This window comes from Petaurus breviceps, unplaced genomic scaffold (assembly GCF_028583685.1).
Source record: "Petaurus breviceps papuanus isolate PSGF00001 unplaced genomic scaffold, PetGlider_PUasm1.0 90734, whole genome shotgun sequence".
NCBI classification, from domain to species: domain Eukaryota; kingdom Metazoa; phylum Chordata; class Mammalia; order Diprotodontia; family Petauridae; genus Petaurus; species Petaurus breviceps.
In genome coordinates this window covers 9,467,860-9,492,348 of record NW_027187327.1, presented here as the reverse complement: position 1 = coordinate 9,492,348, position 24,489 = coordinate 9,467,860, and the positions used below count along the sequence as shown (strand labels likewise).

The 24,489-nt window shown below is 33.7% G+C and overlaps 1 protein-coding gene across 4 annotated transcripts in view; it reads left to right on the top strand.

Moving 5' to 3' along the window:
• The window catches only part of MYO6 (myosin VI), a 244,702-nt gene that overhangs the window by 205,223 nt on the left and 14,990 nt on the right, over positions 1-24,489 (top strand). For 2 of the 4 annotated variants that reach the window (XM_069066990.1, XM_069066989.1), the window contains 6 exons: positions 1,346-1,554; positions 1,914-1,992; positions 7,935-8,095; positions 15,649-15,752; positions 19,455-19,586; positions 23,149-23,175. In XM_069066990.1, the coding sequence (XP_068923091.1) occupies positions 1,346-1,554; positions 1,914-1,992; positions 7,935-8,095; positions 15,649-15,752; positions 19,455-19,586; positions 23,149-23,175 (712 nt within the window). Of the gene's footprint in view, positions 1-1,345; positions 1,555-1,913; positions 1,993-7,934; positions 8,096-14,473; positions 14,513-15,648; positions 15,753-19,454; positions 19,587-23,148; positions 23,176-24,489 lie in introns of all 4 variants that reach the window. The other 2 variants (XM_069066992.1, XM_069066991.1) reach the window with 2 other exon arrangements.

Below are 24,489 nucleotides of genomic sequence, written 5' to 3'. Positions count from 1 at the left end.
GAGAACTTGCAGCTTAATGGGGGTGAATCTAAAGCTTATGTAAAAAAGGAGCAAGGAAAGGGCTAATTAAGTAATATAGTGGGTCGAGGTGTCTTGGGAACAGGTGTCAGTAATCTTTGGATTGGAAAATGTAGGGAGTTTTGCAGAGATAACTTTGTTGATACCACACATCGAAGGAGAAAAGGCAAGATTTCAAGATTTTTTTTGTTTAGCCGCCAAAGGCATGGACCTTGTAAGTCTGGTGCCAGTAGAGTCCTTGGGCCATCCGGGGACAAAAATCCTTGGGCAAGGCACCCCTGTGTCTGTTCTGATAAGAGAATGTGTTTTGCAACAAGATAAATTTTTCTCATAGGGCGGGGACCTACTGAGACATTAGGAAGCTTCCAGAGACATAATTTTAGGACTGGGGCCCAAGCATCCGATCATTTGGTTCCCTAGACCCTATCATGTTGCCTAACATATAGTACAAAATAAATAAATTCTTGTCGATTGATAGATTGACTTATTAATAACTCAGACAGAACCAGAAAGTTACCCCCTATTTCAATACATAAAATTCTTACCATTAGAGTCACTTCTTTATTTATCATTTCTACATTGCTACTGTTAAAATGCATACATGTTAACCAGGAGGGGAGAGTGGACAAAGGTCTAATTCTTCTTGCTTGTTCACGTTCATAACTTTTATTTATTTATCACTTTAGCTTGTGAAAAGGTTAGGTGCTTGTTTAGGTTTGGGATGAGGTTGGAGGAAGATGGTCAGGTAAAGGGGTTACTGTGAAGGTGCATGAGGAGTGAGCAGTAAAGCTCTAAAGAGAGAATGGGGTTGCTGCAGGAAAACCTGCTGACTTTACAATTTTGCCAAAGGCTAACCCTATATATATGGTATTATAAATGATTAAAATCTGCTGCCTTATAGTGGTTAAGTTTAATCTTATGAAATTACAAAGAAGTGTTCATTTTAGAAGCTTACAAGTAATTTTGTAAATATTCTTTTGTTGTTCAGATGTTTTTATTAATGACTATACTTTATTAATTTTAAAGTTTGACCTATTAGTTTTCAAGTTTATTGTAAATGTATTTGCTTGTATGTAGGTACTTCCTAAATATTTGTAGATCCTTGATTTCTCAAATAATGGAAAAATAATTTTTTTTTCGCTTTTTGGAGGGCAATTGGGTTTAAGAGACTTGCCCAGGGTCACATGGATAGTTTTTGTGTTGTGTCTGAGGTCGGATTTGAACTCAGGTCCTCCTGACTCCAGGGCTGGTGCTCTATTCACTGTACCACCTAGCCACCCTGAAAAAGAAACATTTTTGAAGTATTTTTTATTGTTTCTTTTTCTAGTCCACTCTGATGACCAGGGAACAAATACAGAAAGAATATGATGCACTAGTTAAAAGCTCAGAGCAACTCCTTAGTGCATTACAGAAGAAGAAGCAACAGGAAGAGGAAGCAGAAAGACTGAGGAAAATTCAGGAAGAGATGGAAAAAGAAAGGAAAAGACGTGAAGAGGATGAGAAACGGCGAAAAAAGGATGAAGAAGAAAGGCGGATGTGAGTGATCTTAACTGTTATACCTTGATTTAGAGATTAGCAGAGTAAATAAATAGTTGCTATTAATGAATCTCCATTAATATTCTTTTTAAAAGCTAATACTATTTTATTTAACAGTTTCTAGAATTAGATAGTAAACTTCCACACACGTTACAGTTTTTATATGGTAACTATTTGTCTATTTTTATTTCAGTCAAGATGTTCCTAGTATATATCTATCCAAAATCAATTTTATTTTTTGGAAATTGTGTTTAACTAATATGATCAAGGAACCATACAATTCTCCATAACTTTTGTTCTTTAGCACTTAAAACTACATTTTTTCACTATGTAGTTAAACTCCCTCCCCCCTTTTCTAGGAAACTAGAAATGGAGGCAAAGAGAAAACAAGAAGAAGAGGAGAGAAAGAAGAGAGAAGATGATGAAAAACGTATACAGGTATGAGAGAAATGGATTAGGTGTGCTTGAAATGGCAAAGACATGGATGTATTCACATCTTAGGGATTTATTAGTCATGTTTCCTAGTATTCACAAGTTCCCATTGTATTTCCAGGCAGAACTACTTTAAGAAAGGGTGTACTAGTTTGTGTGCATATGACAACTTGTTGATACAGGTCAGTTTACTGGTGGAATAGACAAAAGGCAAGAAACTTCCTTTGCAAAAACATCTCCCATTTGTTTTTCACCATCTTTCTAGCTGTAGTCATAGGATCAGAGTTCTTCTAATTGGAAGGGATTTTGGAGGCCATCTATTTCAACCACATCCTATATTATATTTCCCACATATGTTCATCCAGGGTCTGTTTACATACTTTGAGTATCAGGGAACTCATTTTATTTAGCACTAAGTGCATTTTTAGACAGTTTTAATTTTTAAGAAGTTCTTTCTTATATCAAGTTGAAATATCATTGTTATTATAATTATTACTGTTATTATTATTAGGCCCTCTGTGGCTAAACAGAGTAAATAGATTCCCTCAACATAATATCCTTTTAAATATTTGAAAACCAGCAATCATGTTTGCTTAAATATTCTTTACCCTTAGGGTAAACATCCCTTCAATCCAAAATTCCTTCAAACATCTTTTTTTTTTTTTTTAAAGCAGTTGGGGTTAAGTAACTTGCTCAAGGTTACATGGCCAATTATTTCTGGGTGTGGTGCTAAGTATCTGAGCCCGGATTTGATCCCCAGGTCATCCCACAAACATCTTTTTTTTAAATAAAATTCTCTTATTTTATTTTTTCACATTAAATTTATTTACTTTTTGTTTACAACATTCAGTTCTACAATCCCTTGAGTTTCAAATTTTCTTCCCCTCTTCCCTCCCCCCCATGGTGGTATGCAATCTGATATAGGCTTTACAGATACCACACTAAACATTAGTCAAGTTGTAAAGAAGAATGATAACCAATGGAATGAACAACAAGAAAGAAGGAACAAAACAAAACCAAAAGAAAAAAAGAGAGAAAGCAAATAGTTTGCTTCAATCTGCATTCAGACTCTGTAGTTCTTTCTCTGGATGTGGATAGCCCCTCCATTGTGACTCCCTTGGAGTTTTCTTATAAGCTTGCATTGCTGAGATGAGTTCAGTATATCAAAGTTATAAATCATAAATACAAGGTGTCTGTAGTTGTGTACAAAGTTCTCCTGGTTCTGCTCTCCTTGCTCAGCTTCAGTTTATGTAAGTCTCTCCATATGAAGTCTGTCTGCTCCTCATTTCTTATAGTCTAGGTGTATTTCATTACATTCATATACCACAACTTGTTTAGCCATTCCCCAATTGATGGGCATCCCCTTGATTACCAATTCTTTACCACCACAAAAAGAGCTGCTATAAACATTTTTGTACATACAGGACCTCCTCCCACTTGTATGATCTCTTTGGGATCAAAGGGTATGCACTTTTTTTTGCCCTTTGGGCACAGTTCCAAATTGATCTCCAGAATGGTTGGATTAGTTCACAACTCCACCAACAATGCATTAGTGTTCCAGCTTTCCCACATCTTCTCCAGAATTTATCATTTTCCTATTTTGTCATCTTAGCCAATCTAGCCGGTGGGATGTGGTACCTCAGAGTTGTTTCAATTTGCATTTCTCTAATGAATAGTGTCAATCACACTTCTTGTCACATGGTTTCAAAGCATCTCACCGTTCCAAGTATCTGTAATAGTTTTAATAGCTAATTTTGTAGTATACTTTACTTAGTAAAGAGAAGTTCTGGTAGAGCAGAATGAATACTTTGGGTGCTAGGAAGGCAATGGAAAGGAAGGTTGGAGTAGAAGAGAGAAAAGTTTTTATCTGCTTGGTAGTTTTATAAAGGACTTAACTGTTCTCCATCTGGTGAGGAGGATGAAATATGTACCAGCAGTTTACCCATGCTGGAATAATCAGTAGTCAAATTAGTATATTCATATGACCCTTTTCCAAAACACCCCAGCACCATACTCAAACCCTCATCCATCTTTTCTTCTGCCCGTTTCTCCTGACATTTTTCCATTTTGTTCTCGCAGCTGATTTCTTATTGCCATTTGCCTCTCTACTAAATGATGTTTTCCCCATACATGAAAAAGTTACATTTCTAGTGCACTTTATATCTTTGCCGCCTTTTCAACTCCCACGGCTAAGGTCTCTTGGCACATATTTCTACTATTCCAGTTATTTTTCTTTTCTTGATGCCATGGGTGAGTAGAACAGAAGGACTAGTTTTCATTTGGTCACAGATCTGAGGCAAATGTAAACTTTATTGTTCAAATAAATGATGCTATGTCCCTATCTGCAAATGGGCGAATTTCAACATATGGGTTATAGCATCAACATTTTAAAGAATGAATTGAAAAGTAAATGAGAGGGGTGGCTAGGTGGCATAGTGAATAGAGCACTGGCCCTGGAGTCAGGAGGACCTGAGTTCAAATCTGGCCTAAAACACTTAATACTTGCTAGCTGTGTGACCTTGGGCAAGTCACTTAACCCCAATTGCCCTGCCTTCTTCCCTCAAAAAAGCAAGCAAGAGAGAAAGAAATAAAAGTAAATCAGTATTTTTGTGATAAAATTATAAATTTGTTGTTATATATTATAATGTGCTTCTCTCAGAGATTGTAATACTTTGGACAAATTCAGAATGGGCAACCTTAGCTCTTTTTATCTTAACATATTGTAATAGTAATGGAATATAAAGATCCCCCTGTATTGGCTTGGTTTTGGGTGTTAAAACCCAGAGCTTGTTAATCCCACTTGTGGGATGGACTTGTTGACGTGAAAAGAGAGGGCTGGACTGGGAGGAGCTGGTGATGTAAATTTGGAGAGACACAAGAGAGAGGCAGAAGAATTTTTTGGAAGCAGCATCGTGGAGGCAGAGAAAGACTGAGAGGATTGCTGAGGGCCACTTTGAATTACCCAGGACTTTGAGAGCTGCCACCCAGAGCTGCCAAGGACTGAGGAGACATGGCTGTTATGCTGGTACTTTGTCTGTTTTGATGTTGTTTTGCCAGATTTGTCCACTGGTGAAGGACAGTCCTGTTGTTGCAGAAGGCTTGGAACCTTTCTGTTGGTTCAGAGCTACTGAGACTGTTCTGCAGACAGAGAGTGAATACTGTCCACTGGTGAAGGACAGTTGTTGTTGCAGAATTCTTGGAACCTTGCTGTTGGTTCAGAAGCCCTGAAGAAGGATTTTCTTGTTGTATGTTTACAGAAATCCTGTAAGAGGGTTTTGCTAATGTTTTCAGGGGTCCTAGGACTGTTCTGCAGACAGAGAATGATTTAATGAAGAGACTGGCAATGTATCTTGTGTTCTCAGGAATCTTTGTTCCTGGGGGGAGACGAAACTTAGCAAATCTGGCAAAACAACATCAAAACAGACAAAGTACCATCATAACAGCCATGTCTCCTCAGTCCTTGGCAGCTCTGGGTGGCAGCTCTCAAAGTCCTGGGCAATTCAAAGTGGCCCTCAACAATCCTCTCAGTCTCTCTCTGCCTCCACGATGCTGCTTCCAAAAAATTCTTCTGCCTCTCTCTTGTGTCTCTCCAAATTTACATCACCAGCTCCTCCCAGTCCAGCCCTCTCTTTTCACTTCAACAAGTCCATTCCACAAGTGGGATAAATAAGCTCTGGGTTTTAACACCAAAAACCAAGCCAATACAGGGGGATCTTTATATTCCATTACTATTACACATATATGTTGATGACAAAGCTTGTAGTAGTAATTACTGGTACAGTGGTATCATAGAATAGACAAGAATTTTAGCAACTGAAAATTTCTAATTTTTCTAACCTATTGCAATAACTTCCAGTTGATTTTCTTGCTTCTGGTCTCTCCCCTCTCCCATATAACATCAACATAATTTGCAAATTGATACTCCTAAAATACAGATCAAAATATGTCACTCGTTATTAAGAAATCTTCAATGTCTTCCTTTTGCTGAAGGAGAAAATATGAATTCCTGGTGTTGGAATTTAAAACCCTCCATATTCTGGTTCCTCCTTAGCTTTCTGGCTATATTTTTATTACTTTTCTTGAGGCTTTCTCCATTTTGGAGAGATGGTCCTGCTAGTTCTTACTTGTATATGAATGGTGTCAGGCTCAAATAGAAATGGATCCCTATGGGCTGCATAATTTATTTAGAAAACCATAAATTAACATCTGTGTTATATTGTGTTTTTATTTACTTATTAAATACTTCCCAATTACGTTTTAGTCTGGTTCTGCCTACATGAGTCTGACCCCTTTGCTGCACATGGCATTCTTTCACCCATCTCTGTGTCTTTGTACAGGATGGATTCCTTATACATCTGCTTCTTATAATACTTATCTTCCTTCAAAGCATACCTTAGCTTTTTCAGACATTTTATGATTTCTTCCATTGTTCGTATTCTCTGTCAGGAAATTCTTTTGTATATACTTCTATCTAATTGTCTTGTGGACATTTTGCTTTTTTCTAGCAATCACAATTCTTTGAAGGCAGGTAGTGTATCTTTTTTGGCTTTATATGCCTGGTGCCTATAGCATATGCTTAATAATTGCTAGTTAGAGTAGATTAAATTATTTGTTGAATTTAAGGAACTTTTAACATTCATTTTATGGATGATGAAACTGAGATTCACAAAGGTTAGGACTTAAATTATATAGCAGATTTCTGGCAAAGGCAGACTAAACTTGCAGCTCAATACTTTTTCTATTTCCTCTTAGTATCTTAATATCTTGGTATCTCCCCAAGTAAAGATGGAGCAATTAATTTGAGGATACATTTAATTTGATGTGTGTTGGGAAGAAACTAGTTATGCCTTGCCTGTATAAAAGCCCTATTGAAGTTTATTAACATAGATGGCTAGCTCTATCTATGCTAGATTAAGCTATAAAATTAAGATAAGAAATGGTCTCTACCTTCTCGGGGTTTATTTTCCAGAAGGGAGATTAATGTGTCTATATCGGCAAACTTTATTTTTCAAACTACAGTAGTGCAGTGTGGTTACTCTTTTATGCATTAATTTGTTCAACAAACTTTTTTTTTTTTTTGCTCATCTTTTTTAGCTTTTTTTTGGAGGGGGGAAAGTAGGGCGACTGGGGTTAAGTGACTTGTCCCACGTTACATGACTAGTAAGTGTATCAAGTGTCTGAGGCCAAATTTGAATTCAGGTCCTTCTGACTCCAGGATTGGTGCTCTATTCACTGCACCACCTACCCACCCCACAACAAACATTTCTTAAATGCTTACTGTCTACAGTATGGTGCCCTCCTAAAGCTTACAATCTAGTAGGATCTTAGGAACCTTTAGTAGCTACCTAGATAAATAGAAGTACAAAGAAGAATGTGATAAGTACATGAGAAATAGAAAGTGCTATGAAATCAGATGACAAATTACATATGCATGAAAGTGCAATCTTAATATTTTAAAATTTTTTAAATGCCACATAAATCAGAACATTGCATTAGAAATGCCCATTTTAGTTTTGTTTATATTTATCTAACTCTGTAAATCAGTTTTCTTTGTGGCAGATTGTTTTAAGATTTAACAGAATATAACACTGACAGTGTTGCCCCTCCTAGAAAACAAAAAAGTGATCTGAATAAAATTGTTGATTTTGTTTTTTTCCTGTCAAAATAATAAGAATGAGAGTTCACAGTTCTTCCTTGGACTTAAGTATTTTTATTACTAAAAATTGATTACATCTTTGACTTCTGAACTCAATACTGCCAAAATATTCCTTAATATTTTATAGGACAACTGAAATCTCAGTGCTATTTGCTTTTCTATCCAGTTGAAGAAGTAATCAAGTTTTGTTTCGTTTATTTTAGTTCTATATTAACAGCATGTGATCTAGCACATACTTGTTTAGTGAATAAAAAAGTGAAAAAGAACTGAAAAAATTGTTTCTGTGTCACAGGCTGAAGTGGAGGCACAACTAGCCAGACAGCGTGAAGAAGAAACCCAACAGCAGGCAGTGCTTGAACAAGAACGTCGTGACCGTGAGCTTGCTATGAGGATTGTTCAGAATGAAGCAGAGCTCATCAGTGATGAAGCACAACTTGATTTAGGATTACGCAGGTACTCTTGTTGGGTCTTGTTTTTAACATAGTAAATAAATGTCTCTTCTCATTTTCTTTTTTTCCTCTTGCATGAAAAAAAACACAACACTTCACTGGTTCTACCTCTTTAACTAGTTTAAAAATGAACTTTCACATTTATCTATAAGCATCATATCCTATATGCAGAATAACGCATTTTTTTTCCTGTCAAGTTATTTAATTGTGGCAAAATGTTATTTCAGAATTGTTTTGGTTAATGTAATTTTTTGCATTGAATTTTTCTAGCATGTATGTTGCATTTTATGGAAATTGCACTTAAGGAAAATATTATTTCTGAATATATTGTGTTAAACCTGGCAATGGAAATCAGCCACTGTAAGCCATTATGTATTTTGACAGCATTGATGCTGGGATTTGAGTTTTTCCCAGTTCATATGTACACTTTCACGTGAAATAAGGAGGAAGCTGTTTCCCAGTTTTATAGTATAAAGAAGTCTCAGCCTTCTCTGAGAAAGAAGTATTTGTTGAATTGAAACATTTAACCCTCCTGTATAAAAGCTTTAGCTTTTTGGGGTGCAGGAAGAAAGAAATTAATATGGACATCTTTAATAGAAGAGTTTTAGGGCTTTTTTCAGTTTAAAAATTTTTTTACAGCATTTTTTAAAAAGACCTAGAAATTATAGCATTTTGGAATTTTTAGAGGTGTGGTAGTGAGACAGCTGCAAAATGGCCAATTTCATAGGCATATGAAAGACTTTCACTATCTTTCGATATGTATAAGCAAAATATAATAATGCATATATGACATACATTAAACATAGCTGGTTATGTTCCACACACCATATAGCACTGCTTCCCAGGATTTCAGAAATCTTGAAAAATTTTAATTTTTAATGAAAAAGTTCAAAACAGAACCACAAGATGGCATAATTTCCCTATGTCTTAAGAACCCTTTGAAAATAGAATTTGTATTCAAAATAAGACATCCTCCTAGCTCCACCTTCTCAGAATAACAGCCAGATTTCTTCCCTCAATTGAAAATGACAAAAGGGAAACAGAATGCTTTCGATCTGGCTCCTGATTTGAATTAGATTAAAAAAGTTAAGGCTGTTTTAATAGATGGGCATTACAAGTTTCCTGGTTATTGTAGTTCAGGATTTTGAAATAAATAAAATAAAATTTGTTTTATCCTTGCCAAGGCTTTGGTGGGTAGATTCATCAGCTGGCATCAGTCCAGTTGCCATGTAGTCTTATATCAGTCCTTGCTCTGACCTTGTGTGCCATGACAAAGCTGTGAGAAGTTTTAAGTCAGGTTTTGAAAGGTTTGAACATATGAGCAAGTAGGGTGATGATAGGGAAGAAACTGATTTATAATCCTAGGTCATTCCCAGAGGCTTGATTAACAGATGTGTTATTGCATATCATATCTATAACAAATGTGGCCAATTCTTACCTGCCTTCCTAAGAAAAGAGACATGAGATTGTATTTTTTTAAAAACCTATACACGCAACTACAGAGAGGAATTTAATTCCATTTTATCTGATTGTGAAGGACAAGTCATTGCATATCTGTACTAAAAAATTTTTGAGTCTAGGTTCCTATGGAGGAAAAATGTACTATTTTCTTTTCATTCTCCCCTAAGTGTTGAGAGCTATTTAGAGTCTTTCAGAGTCAGATGGAATTTCAGACTTTTGGTATACTGAAATGCACATTTATTTTTGACTTGAGATACTCAGAAAAGCAGTAAATGCCATTAGGAGGCAATTTAGATTCAGCCTTGTTCCCTTTGAATGGCAGCAGAGTTTGTTACCTTTGAGAAAGGGAGTTCAATTTTTCCTTAGCTTAGGTCAGAAATAATAGTAGGGATGATCTCAGTTTCTTTTCCCCCCTTTTTCTGGATTGCTTTCCTTTTTTCCTTTACCTGTCTAAATTTTACTGATGCTCTTGCCCTTTTTCCTCTATGGTACCTTCCTTAACTACTTCAGTCCTTGTGGAACCCTGTAGCAATTATATTCAGTACCACACACTTTAGTGCCTAATTACATACTATTTTGATTTGGTCATGCTCTTGACTGAATACTTTTCATAACTTTGTATGGTTATGGAATAGCCAGATGGTAGCTCTTAAGAGCTATTGAAGTAAATTAATACAATATAACGTACAATATGATGATATACTGTAGAGCTCTTGAAGAATACATTTGTAAATGTATTTATCTATCTGGAATAAAAAAATTCTTTTCATAGCTTGGATTCCTATACTATATTCCTATACTTGGATTCCTATACTTAGAATTCTGCTTAGAATCATTTGTCCACATTTGTGATGTCATTAAAATGTAGAATTAAATCAGTTGAGTTTATGATCCTGAGGAATAAAAAAATCAAATTGCCTAAAATAATAAAATTCACCTCTATATTATAATAGAAGAGTGCTAGTTTGTAGCAAAATATGAATTTACCATTGTAGAAGAAGTTTCTCACTTTTCATTCTGTTGAATAAAGTTTTCTTAATTTTTTTTTTCTGATTATGTTAGTCCTTTGAAGATTTGAAAGGAATGAATGAATACCGGGAAATTTCCATTAGTCTTTATGTGAAGTGAAGTTAATGGAATAAAAATAGGAGAAAGAACTAAAATATACTAATTTTGATCATTTAAATTAAGGGAAAATTTAAACCTACATAGGTAAAAAACATTTTTGGCAGCTTATGAATTAAAGCCTAAATGATTATGTTATTTTAATTTTTAACACAAGAAGGAACAGGTGCAAAATCTAAGCAAAAATATAATTTTACTTTGAAATAAAGCAATTTCATTCTACTATCCTTTTGTTTACCATATGGATAAAAAGATGTGCTGCTCAATTAATATAGCTTAGTCCTAGGTATTCTTAAATTCTGGTCATCCTAAGAGTTAACTTCCAGAGTTTGGCATTATAAGATTTTAATTATTTTCATAGAAGCAAACTTTTTTTTCCCTTAAATTGGAATGAATTTTCAAGTTAGTATAATTTAATAACATCAGTTTTAAGTTACTGAAGGTCAATTTTCTGTCAATCTGAAGCTAAATCTCAGAAGCTGGTTTTACTATATATTAATGAATGAACATTTTCTCATGAAAATCCTCACACTGGCAAAAGAACCAAAGTAAGGCTATTATAATCACTCTTTCTTTTTTTTTTTTTTTAAAGCATTTGGGGTTAAATAACTTGCTCAAGGTTACACGGCCAGTTATTTCTGGGTGGTGCTAAGTGTCTGAGCCCGGATTCGATCCCCAGGTCATCCCGACACTGTAGCCGGTGCTCTTACTCACTGTGCTACCTGGCCGCCCCTATCACTCTATCTTTCAATAATCATTTGAATATATACATACATTTTCAGTCATGAAAGCCTTCCAGATTATGAGTTTCACTATTTCCAGTTTTGTATTAATTAATTTTTACATCTAAAATCTAAGTGAAAAATTCTGATTATGTATATGTATGAAGAGAAAACATAAAACTTAGTGAAGGAAAGAATGTGTGTTTCAGCAAGCATATTTGTTAAATTTGTTGGATATGCTTTCCTACCATGTGGAAATTAAATAAATGCTGTTTAATGATGGCTATATAAACATTAAATGAGTTATTTCAAAAGGTTGAGCACACATTCTCCAAACTCTAAATTAGGAAGGTATTAACTTTCATTCCGAATATTGACATCACTTATTTCTTTTTTTAATTAATTCATTTTTAGTTTTCAACATTCATTTCCACAAAATTTTGAGTTACGGTTTTCCCCATCTTTCCCCTACCCCCACCCCAAAATAGAAAGCCTACTGAATACCCCTTCCCTCAATCTGTTCTCTCTTATATCCTCTCCCATCACTGCCCCCCCCCAACTTTCTAGTAAGGCAAGATGGATTTCTGTACCCCAGTGCCTGTGTATCTTATTTCCCTGTTGCATGTAAAAAAGATTTTTTTCTTTTAAACATTTGTTTTTAGAACTTTGAGTTCCAGATTTTTTCCCTTCTTCCCTCCTCACCCGCCTCCACCAGGAAAATAAACACTTCAGTATAGGTTGTACGTGTGTAGTTACCCAAATCATTTTCATAATTGTTATAATTGTCCATGAATAACTATATTTCTGTCCATCTTGTCCTGCCCCCCATTTATTCTAATTTTCTCCTTTGACCAATCTATCCCTTTTCAAAAATGTTTGCTTCTAACTACCCTCTCCCCCAATCTGCCCTCCCTTCTATCATCTCCTCTCTTGTCCCCTATCTCACCCCCTTTTTCCTGTAGAGTAAGATACCCAATTGAGTGTGTATGTTATTCAGACATCAGTTATTTCAAGACAAAAAATTAGAATTAGGATTATTTTACTTAATTTTTTTTCCTTAATAAATTATTTACTAAGTAACACACATGTACATTTTAATATTAACAATAGTATGTGTGTCTGTGAGGAAACAAATTTGGACCCTTATTTCTGTTACTGAGTTTTCAACTTTTCAGCTCTGTATAAATAGAATAAATCATTGAATAATTTTTATGGAGGATGGAGGGAAAATTTAGGTCTGATCCTCATGATTAAATAGTTGAACAACATCTCAAACCAGGATTGGAAGATTAGGAATAAGATTAGAGAAGTCACCATCACAGGTATGGTTTCTGAATTTATGCATTAAATCATTATTTACTCAGATGGGCATCAGGTAATTGTCATCTAAATAGTTCAAACTTTAAGGCAGATAAGTAGTAAAGGAAACTGAAGGCTCCTAAGTTTGTTCAGGGTAAGTAGAAATGTGGAGAGTTTTAGAAGTTCAGAAAAAAGCTGTCATGGACTTCGAGGTACAAATTGAGTAGTAGTATGTTCTAGGAGAAAAAAAAAACAATTTAATAAAACAATGCATAAGATTTGGAAATGAGGAAAGTCAAAGAAACTATTCTTAGATGAAGCATTGTTTGTTTAAATGTCAGTTTTTTAGCTCTGTATGTTTTTCTTAATGCTTATTTTACTTATCTAAATTATTGGAATTCATTTTTGTAAAAAGGCTCTGGCTTATAAATCTGTGATTATTTTTAGGCTGTTTGGATGGACTTCTATCACCACCTCAAGTCTGCTTTTTATGGGGAGGAGTAGAACAAAAGAGACATTCTATCCTCTTGAGATACACTGTGGAAGTTGAATCACTTAAATGATAATAATTATCCAACAAACTCTTCTTGTGCCCTCAAAAATTATGATCATTAAAAAGCAATGATTATTAGATTTATTAAGCTAAATTATGAAGGAAAATTTAATTTTGAATGTTGATATCAGTTTTGAAAACCCAAAGCTAGAATTAATATTATTTTACTTGCAAACTGTTTCCTTAATAAGTTAAAATTATTTACATCTGAGGTTTATGTGGATGTTAATGTTAACACAAAGAATTGCACATATGTATATCTATGAAATAAATTTAGATACTTATTTCAGTTACTGAGTTACTATATGTTATTATAGGAGTTCATATAGTAAATATGAGATATAAGAAATCTGAAAAGCGAAGGAAAAGAACGTGCCAGGGCAGGACAATAGAAAATGAACAAGTGAGCTCTTTCCTTTGAGTAAACAGCTAAATTCTCATCCCTTTCTCTGAAATTGAATATTACACCAAAAATTGGGAAGAAATTAATCTCTGTAACAAGATAGTTTACTTTTATACTTCAATGGATCTGCGATATTATCAATACAGATTATTACTCATCCAAAGGACACATTTCGTAGAACATTTTTAATTCTCATAAAATATTCTTGCAAGATTAGAATCATTCATTTCTTTATAGAAAGTTCTTTATAGGTAATTCTCTTTTTAGCATGTTTTATTTAGAACATCAAAACCTGATTTTTGTTCGAATCTCTGCATTGTAAAATACATTAACTTGCTTTATTTTTTTTTCTAGCTATTTAATAGTAAGGATTAAAAGTTCAGTAGGCAAAGTATACAGTCCATATACATTTGGATAATCTTGTCTGTTAGAACTTATGATCTATATGTACTGTATATATCTCTATATATACTGTATACATCTCTTATTAAAAAACAGACAGATTTTCATCTCAAAGATTATATATATGTTAATGCATATGATTATGTTTAGTAATAAGTATAAGACATGTTCTACTAACTTTAAGGAATTTTGAACAGAAATTTTGCTATATGTTAAGTCATGTAGCAGCAATGTTTAAGACCTTGTGTACTTTTAGAGAGTAAAAATTGTTATTTGATTTCATGGAAAAGTGAAATCAGTAAACTTGTTTTAACTATTAAAATTAAGATGTTATATTTATGTTTTGGAATTAAAAGTAATTTAAAATGTAGTGTTTCTTTTACTCATTTTTTTGTTACATTAATGCTTTTCTTATAGAGAACAAATGGCCAAAGAAATATCAGAAATTTTGGCTAGGTTGGTGCAGTAGAACTCCTAGTATAATGATTAGTTCAATGAAATTAATTTGTCAAAAATTTTTTTTTGATTTATGAGGCTGGAACTTTGTCATGTGACTAACCTACTGCTTGTTTTTAAACTGGTCATTCTAAGAAATGGTCAGCTTCTACTTTCAATACCTTAGGAATTCCTTTATGCAAATTGATTTAAAATACTTAAATATTGCTCCATTCCTTGAATTTAATTTTTCAACCAAAGGAAGTAGCTTTCTCACTTGGCAGAATCTAGCCCATCATATTTCTCGAAATATAAGCTAATAACATTTTAATTGTCAGTTTAGAAATTATAAAGTAAAATTTAGCATACATGTATAGTCAAGAACATGAAATTAGTAATTAGCATAATTTCTATCAAAAATCAATCTTGTAATTACCTTACTTTGACATTTACACCATTACATTTATTGAATTTAAACCATCTGTAAATATGAAAGTTAAGTAGTTTTCATTCTCCAGCAGCTGCTTTAGCCAGTGTTAGAAATTATAATGGTTTGTAAATAAAGTGTTTGCTTTTATAATGATTTCTCAGAACACATTCCCTGTTAAGATTTACATTATGATATTAAATTCACAGTTAATAGAATGCTTCATTGTTTACAGACCATATATTCATAGCAATGAATTATGGATATTATTGTCCCCAGTTTGGGAAATGGGGGCAGAAAGAGGTAAAATAACTTTAATATGGGCACACAGCCTATAAGTAGGTTCAAAGTTTTGAGCTCAATTCTTTGACTCCCCAGTCCATATCTCTTGCCAGACTTACAGACTCTTACAACCAAAAGTGCATTTTAATTTTTATTTGCTAAGATCTGCTCAAACAACATATTATGTATTTGTAAGGAATTTTACTTCTGTCTATTAACAGTGACCAATCATTCCTAAATCCAGTCTTTCTGAGAAATAAAAGTGATTACATATCGTAATAGCAATTTTTCTTATTTTTCTAACAATAATGATTGTTATAATAATTATAATAATAACAATACCTAACATTTATATATAATCTACTATGTGCAAGGCACTAATTAATATTCAGTTTTTTGCTGGTATAGAAAACATTTCTTGTTCTAACATATAAAAATATGATTACAGAGGTCCTGCAGTCCAGGCTACCAAAGCAGCTGCTGGATCAAAGAAATATGATCTTAGTAAATGGAAATATGCAGAACTTCGTGACACAATCAATACCTCTTGTGGTAAGTTTGTACAAAGAAGGGTATCTTGAACATAGTATCTGGGTTTATATTTTCAGTAAAATAACCTTTTTGTATGAACCAGTATAAATTACTCCTTCTAATGATCTTTCCCCTAAAGTAGTTTCCAAGAAGTTAAATGGAAAGCAAAATCATAAAATATAGCTCTTTTTTCTCCTGCCCATGTCAGTAAAGAAGAGAATTAGAGAAATGTGGTGGCACTGTAGTATTGTATTAAATATGAGATATTCTGATGTTGATTAGCATAGTTGTTTGCCCATGTACCTCAATATTTTACTTTCAATCTGAAGGGAAAAATAAGTTTAACTCTCTTACATGAAAGTCTCTGCTACTTTTCTTCCCAAGGATCATTCAATGAATGTCATGCCTCCTTTTTGCCTCACGTTAGTCAGGCATCAGGCATTTATTAAACTCCTACTGTGTGCCAGGCACCGTGCTAAACTTTGGGGATACAAAGAAAGGTAAAAATCAGTCCTTGTTCTCAAGAAAATAACAGCTTAATGGAGGCGATGACATACCAGGCAAGGTATATGCACAATATATTGACTCTAGCCTTAAAAGGAAGGCACTGAGATAATGGAGACCTGAGAATAGTTTCATGACATTCCATGCTCTTGGCTTTCTCCCACCTCTCAGTTATTTCTTCCCTAGATTCTCTCCTTGATTTTGTTCTTTTTTTTCCTGTATATATACTGTCTTAGTAGTCTCATACGTTCATGTGGATTTAAATATCACCTTGATAAAGACAACTCCTAAATTTATATCTGTCACAACCTATCCCTAGAGCTCTAATCCCGTGTCTCCATTGTCAGTGGAAAGCTCTTCCTGGTTCGAAGAAGGCAGCTCAAATTCATCATGTTCAAAACTAAATTTAACATCTTCCCCCCAAAATACGCTCTTTCATGGTTTACATGTTTCTATTCATTTTGTTCTCCAATATTCCTCCCTTTCCTGCTTCCTAATGCTATATTCTCTATTAACTGCCTATCGAATACAGTATGAACTCCTTATTTACATTTTCTTCCCTTTCATGTTTTCTCTATTCCAGCCAAACTAGACTACTATCTATCCTCCATTCTTCTGTCATCTTCTGCCTCATTGTTAATGTTCCCATCATTTCCTGTGTCTGCAATGGAAGTTTATTTTTCCTTTCTGCCATCCAGTTGCCATCTGTTGAAATTTCTCCCTTCCTTTTAAGCCCAATTTAAGTGTGACCTCATTAAGGAAGCCTTTCCTGACCCTCTTTTTTCTGCCACCCCAGCTTAAAAGGATCTCTTCCTCAAGTTTCTTGTTTTCTTCTTCAATCACTTTCCTTTGTATGATATTTATTTCTGTGCTTATATTTCATCTCTTATTAGATCTATAGATGCCTTTCAAGTTAGGTTTGTATTGTGTCTAGCTTTAAATCCTTGGGGCCCAGTTTTATATATGTGTTTAATAAATAGAGAACATTTATATAGCACTTTTTGCCAGGCAGTGTGCTCAGAGCTTTACAGTTATGATCTCCTTTGATTCTCACAACAACCTTGGGAGGTAGATTTGGCCTCAGTCTTTTCTGAATTCCTGGCCCAGAATTCTGTCCACTACTTCACCTAGTTGCCTAAATAAATGTCGAATTTAATCGAATCATTGCATTTCTTATTTGATTAAATACTAGTATAGTAGAAGTTTTATGTCTTAGAACCCAAGTGCCTCATTTTTGCTGAGCTTTGTAAAAGATAATGAGGAAAGATAGAGTCATGGAGTTCCATAGCTGTAGCTGAGAAAGATCTGAAGGATGTACGGTCCACCCTCTTTTCTGAAGCATGAGCCTCTACTACCATGTTCTAGAAAGGTGGTCATCCAGTGTCCACTTTAAGACTTCTAGTTGCTGCTTTCTTTCTTTTTTTTTTTTTTTTTGCTTTTTGGAGGGCAATTGGGGTTAAGTGACTTGCCCAAGGTTACACAGCTAGTAAGTGTGTCAAGTGTCTTGAGGCCAGATTTGAAATCAGGTCCTCCTGACTCCAAGGCTGGTGCTCTACTCACTGTGCCACTTAGCTGCCCCTAGTTGTTGCTTTCTAAGGCAGAGGCAATTTTTAAAAACTGTTAAAATTATTTTTGTTGTTCAGTTATTTTAGTTGTATCTGACTCTTTCTGACCTCTTTTGGGGTTTTCTTGGAAAAGACAGCTGGGTGGTTTGCCATTTCCTTCTCCTGCTCATTAGATGAGGAAACTGAGGTAAACAGGGTTAAGTGATTTGCTGAACGTCACACAATTAGTAAGTGTCTGAGACCAGATTTGAACACATAAAGTTGAATTTTCTTGACTTCAGGCCTGGTATTCTATCTACTGTGTCATTTAGCTTCTCCTAATTGTTAAGAGATTTTTTTTCACTGAACAGAAAATTCTGCCTTGTTGTAGTTTTTATCCGTTGGCCCTATTTCTGCCTTCCGGGGAAGAGCAGAATAAGTCTAATCCATTGTCTACATAATGACCTTTTAAATATTTGAAAATAGGCATCATATTCCACTCTACTTTTTCTTTTTTCAGATTAAATGAACGCTCAACTGATTTACTATGGTCAATTTCAAGTCCCTCTGACATTCTTTTTACCCTTCCCTGTTTCAGCCTTCCAGTGTTGTTCCTAAATTATGGGTCCTAGAACTAAGTAGAGAACTAAATCTCTTTTTCTGATCTAAGTCAAATGACTTAGTAGAATACAAAATAACTTATGTTTCCCTCATTTTAAAATCTCCAAACAAGGGCTTTTTAATTTTTATGTGTATACACAGTGGCATATATACATACTGGCACATAGTAAGGGCTTATTAAATACTTGCTTGATTAAATTGAATAATAAATGAACTAAATAAAAACTGTACCTCTCTTGCTTACCTTGTCATATCTGTTGATTCATATTGAACTTAGTTTTCCAAAACCTCTTCTTCTTCACCTCAATCCTGTACTTGAATATTTATTTTTTGAACCCAAGTGCAGGACTGTACATTTATCCCTGTATATTCCTTAGCCTACTCAGCTCATTAAGATCCTTTTGGATTCCATGTTTGTTATCCACTGTACTGCCCTTTGTTCTGATTTTATGCTATTTTCAAATCAATAAGCATGTTGTCTGTGTAATCATTCAAGTTCTTGATTAAAATGTTGAGCAAAATATGGCCAAATAATCAAATAACATAGTGTATGTTTAAGACTTTGCAAACCTCAGAATACTGTGTACATTGAGCTGTGATTGCAAAGTTGATTCTCATTGGACCAAATCTAGGTGAATATCACAGCTGATGTTTCAACACAATGGAAGAATCAACTTGATTATTACTTAATTTATTCTTGAATTTGTAGTTGTTTTAAGTTTCTGTCATATCTTTCTGTACTTCAGAAATTTTTTTTGACCATATCTGTGTTTTCATCAGTGCAGGGAATGCTCTTGTAAAGAAATTTCCTCTACCAGTACAGGTTGGCAGCTGTTCTGCATTTTAAAGTTTTAGAGAGTTGCCTGTGTCCCAGACCTGTGGGACTTGTCCAGGGGAATATGACCAATATGGGTCAGAAGTTGGGTTTGATCTGAGTTCTTCCTTATTCTCTCTCTTCACTACACCATTCTGCCTTTCTGCTTTAGAATTATACTCTGTAAATGGAATTAATTTTTTTTCTTTTTCTCTTTGCCTAATTTTTTATACTTGATAGATATTGAACTATTGGCAGCTTGTCGAGAAGAGTTTCACAGAAGACTAAAGGTCTACCATGCTTGGAAATCCAAGAACAAGAAGCGCAATACAGAAACAGAACAACGTGCACCAAAATCAGTCACTGATTATGGTAAGACCTTGCTATAACTTTGAGAAGTCTGTCCAAAGGAGTTTCAAGATAAGCTAAATATTTGTACCAGAATTTATTATGGTTATTTTACCTGTCTGTAGAGAAGTGACTAATATCAGTATTTTGGTAAAAGATTTTATATTAATTTCCAATAAACAGTGACCTTTAAATCACTAAAAACACTATTTTTAATTGAGATGACTTTGTGTTATTTATGTATAATTACTGTTCATTTATTTTCAAGACTGTATCTATTAAGGACTAAGAAATTTACTTTGAAAATGATATAGTTTGTCTAGTTTTACTAATAGCATTACAAAATGATTGCTCAATAGATATTTATATTTGAACTTAGTATCTCATTTACAGCTATAATATACATATAAATTTATACATATATATTTCATAGCACTCAAAACTTTGTAAAGCATTAACATATAGTATGTCAACTGATCCTTATAACAACCCTGTGATGTGTTATATCTCAGGTAGTATTATGTACATTTTACAGATAAGGAAACTGAGATTCAGTGATATTAAATGATTTCATGGTCATATACATTAGATTATGAGCTTGAGGACGTGGGCTGTTTTTACCTTTGTGTCCCCAGCATTTAGGACAATGCCTGATACATAGTAGGCATTTAATAAATGCATGTTGCTGTTGCTTCAACACAATGCCTTCCTTCCAAGTCCACTATTCTTTCCACTGATAAAATGATCTAATTTAAGGCTGCCTCTGTATTGACCAAGAAAATTACAGTGTGGCTTTTTTTGCTTCAGTTTAAATTAATATAACTTTAGTTATCCTATATGCAGCGATAAACATAATCCCATTTTCCCAAGAAATAAAAATGAATTAACCAAGGCAAGGGAGTGAGCGAGAGCACTTATGTCCTGCACTAAAGACCTAGTTTAGGTATTTAAAAACCAAAACAAAACAGTTAGCTATATATACTATTTAACAACATGTTAAGAACAGAAAAGATAAATGTAATCCCGAGTCAGACCAGTGGTCTGTCCAGTTTTGCAGTCTGTTTCTAAATATTACATCAAGCCATGGTCATTATCTTTTGTAATACTGTTCCCAAAATGGACCCTCAAAGCTTTGCCTTACTAATATTTAAAACTTCATCATCTCTGGATTTATTATTATAATTTTAGAGCAACTTGTATTGCACCCTGTATGATTCAACTATCTATTCAACCAATCAATAAACATTTACAAGACATCTCTATGTTAGACATTATACTAGGTACTTTGGGGAGACATATGCCAGAGTGAGATGGTTGCTGCCATCATGGAGTTTGCATTATATTAGGGGAATACAGCATATTCACAGTTTAGTAAATATGGAAGATATAGAAAATGAAATACACAATTACTTATGGGACACCAGCAAGTTGGGCAATCTGGAAAGGCTTCTTGAATAAGGTGCCATTTGGGCTGAACCTTGAAAAGAATTGTTAAGGGTTTTAAGGGATGAGGAGAAGAGAGCGTGTCAGGCATGGGGATAGGGCAGGGAGCCTGTGCAAGGATATAGAGATGTGTACAGGAGACAAGTTGACTGAAGCAGAAAGTAGATGAGAGGTAATAATAGTATTCAGCCTAGAAAAATAGGCTGGAGCTAGTTAGTGAAGGGGTTTAATTGCTGAATAGAGAGGAGTTTCTAATTTGAAGGCAATAACAATAGTTTCTTGAACAGAAGGGTGACATTGTCAGACTTTTTTAGGATTGTGACTGTGAAAGGAAGAAGAAAAAACAGAATGGTAGCTTAAGAGAATATAGGAACAAAATTAAAGTTTATTTTTTATTTTTTAGGGGTGGGGAGATCTTTATTGTGGGCATTTCAGTACCTGTTTTGTACTTACATCCAGTTATTCCTTTTTTTCCTCATAAAATCATCTTTTAAATAGCAGGGATACCACTTATTTCTTGTGTTCCGGGTTTTTGTATTTATACCATTTATACTCTTCATGAGTTTGTGGATTTTGATGACTTTCTTCTTTGCCTAAGTCTTTTCTGATTAAAGTCAGAGCATTTTGAGTTTTCTCTCCCCATCCTCCTGAGTATATTAGCTGCCCTGTTAGAAACTTTTCTGACTATTAGGTTTTTCCTCAAGGTATGGTGATCAAATGGCAGTTTTTCTAGGTGTAGTGTTGCTATTCTGCATGAGAAATAAACAGTCATATTACTCTCAGAAGAAATAAAAGTAACAGAGCCAGGGAGAAATAGTATTGAAGGAATTCAGTGTCCTCCAAACCAAGGTCTGTTTCTTGAGTTGTATGAGCAATTATATGCCATTTAACAACAAAAATGGGGAAAACCTTTCCTGGGGCAGACCTCCTGGTTTGTCTAGATCTTATAGCTGTTAGTGCCTTACTGCAACTAAAATCCAGATGTGTTGACTACTAGTGTCATTCCTTTTTTTAAAAAAAATTTTTTTAATTAAAAAGTTTCCATTTCTACAATAACTATAATATTATTAGAATGCTGTTTGATCTATTCATAAAGAGTATATTCAGTTTTCAAGTAAAAATTTTTCATCGATACTTTTAAAACTTTTTTTATTTAAATTTAAAAATTTCTTCTAAAATTTCTCTTTATTTCTTTTTGTATTTAATTGACTCAAATCTGTAAATATAGAGTATGAATACAAAAAGGTACCTAGAAAACTTTATGTGCCTATTTGAGAAAGCACTGTGCTTAAATAGTTGTCTGTTGACCCCAAATAGAATTTTCTGAAAAAAAATCATGTTTCTTTATTTGAAGGGTTAGATCCTAAACTTTTTAAAAAAGAATATGAGGATTATCGCATATGATTAACAAAAATGTAACAATTTAATATTGGTGACTACATCATGAAGTGTTGTGGTGAATTTGTAATAATAATAATAAGTAAATTCTTATAAATAGTTAGAACAAATTAAGATTTTTACCAAATCTTTGTAATATAGTTAAAGGTTTTTATTCTGTGATTTGTTAAATATCACTAGTTTCGTTAAATTTATAAAGAGATGTACTTCAAATTGTTTATTTCAGGAATATGGGGGAGGGACTAGCTAATGACTCAAAGATATATGATATTTATTTGCTCAGAACTATTAATCCAACAGCTGCTATTTAGTTGATCTCTCGAATGAGAAATGGCACAAACTTATGGTGTAGGATATTTGGAGAAATGAAGCAAACTGACTTCATTATCAAAAAGTCGTATGATTTTTTTATCCCTAATGACTACAATTTATTTTTGGAAATTTTAGCTGTCATTTCCTTTTTTAATGAAAATTTGGTTCTATTGGATCAACCATTAATTGTAGTACATTTGATATATTTTTGTTTTGTACTCCACAGTTATCAACACTAAGAACAGATGCTACTTTTTTCCTTTGCATATTTGAAGCAAATAGAAATTCCTGAAACCTAATCAATAAAAAAAAAATCAGAAAGCACCACATACATGTGAATTCTCCTTGTCACCTGAAAGGAAGGATGGGTTTAATGAATTATTAAGTGTTTATTATCATGTTTATATTTTCAATATGAAATATTTGTTCACAGATTTTGCACCATTTATGAACAATTCACGTAAGTGGGAAGATCCTAACTAATTTATAAGCTAACTGGAAGATGGGTTAAACTTTCTAACTTCAGTCAATCAGTGTTTTGCTACACTTTTCTATTAATTATAGTTCAATGATATACTAATTTATTTATTTGTAATAGAATACCTTTTGAATTGAAAAAAATTATTTGCAATAATTACATTAAACCCTAAAATGCTTGCGTGTTACCTTCTTCATTGAACCATATGTTTATGTTGAGGTAAATTTAATTAAACCATTAATCTACTATTTAATAATTTAATAATATCACCTTTTAAAAAAGTAACAAGCATTTTATACCGTGGTGTATATTATTCTTTCTGTTGTAGCAAAACTCTGTAACCTTAATATAACATCTGTTTGTTTAGAATCAGAACTAACTTTAGGTGATGGTTCTTAAACAGTATCTTTTTCTAGGTGATGGTATTAGATCATAAAAATCAATTTCAGTAAACCTCTATGCATTTTGATTAGATATTGGTTTTGGATGTTAATACACATGCTCAGGATTAGAAAGAAAACCTACCAATTGTAAATCAAACAAACAGTGGTGCGTTGATCAGGAAGAGTTTTTCTGAGGTTTTTTTTTTTTCATTTTCTGTAATACACACTCTGAGATAACAAAAGCAGTGATTGAACTTACTATTTAGTAGATTTCTCTCAAAATCAGTGAAAATGATGATTCTTTTGGATAAGATGCCATATTACATTGCTGATGGGTTGTGTGTGCATTTTTAAAAAGGGCTCCTGATACTTTATAATACTGGATATAAAACTTGTCTTATTCTACAAAAAAAATTAAGTGAATTTGAAAGAAAGTTATTAAGAAGATTAATTTTCTGATTTTTAACATCAGCATTGCTGGATTTCCAGGTGGATATTGCTTTCATAGACTCCCAGAAAGATTTTAGTATTCAAACTTATTACTCATTCAGTAAGTCAACTAGCATTTATTAAGTATCTATTATTTACCAGGCATTGCTCTAAGTGCCAGGGATACAAAAGGAAAAAAAAATACACACCTACAAAAACCAGTCACTGCTCTCAAGGAGCTCACAGTCTAATGGAGGAGAAAATAAGATATAGGTGGGATAAAGTGAGAGTAGCCTCAGAGGTAAGGTACTAAAGAGAACTGGGAAAGGTTTTTTTTTTCTTTTTTGCCAAAGATGAGACTTTGACCAAAACTTGCAGGAAGCCAGGGAAATGAGGAGGTAGAGATGAGTAAGGAGAACGTTGCAAGTGTGGGGGATAGCCAGTGAAACCATTCTGAGTCCAGAAAAGGAATGTCATGGGTGAG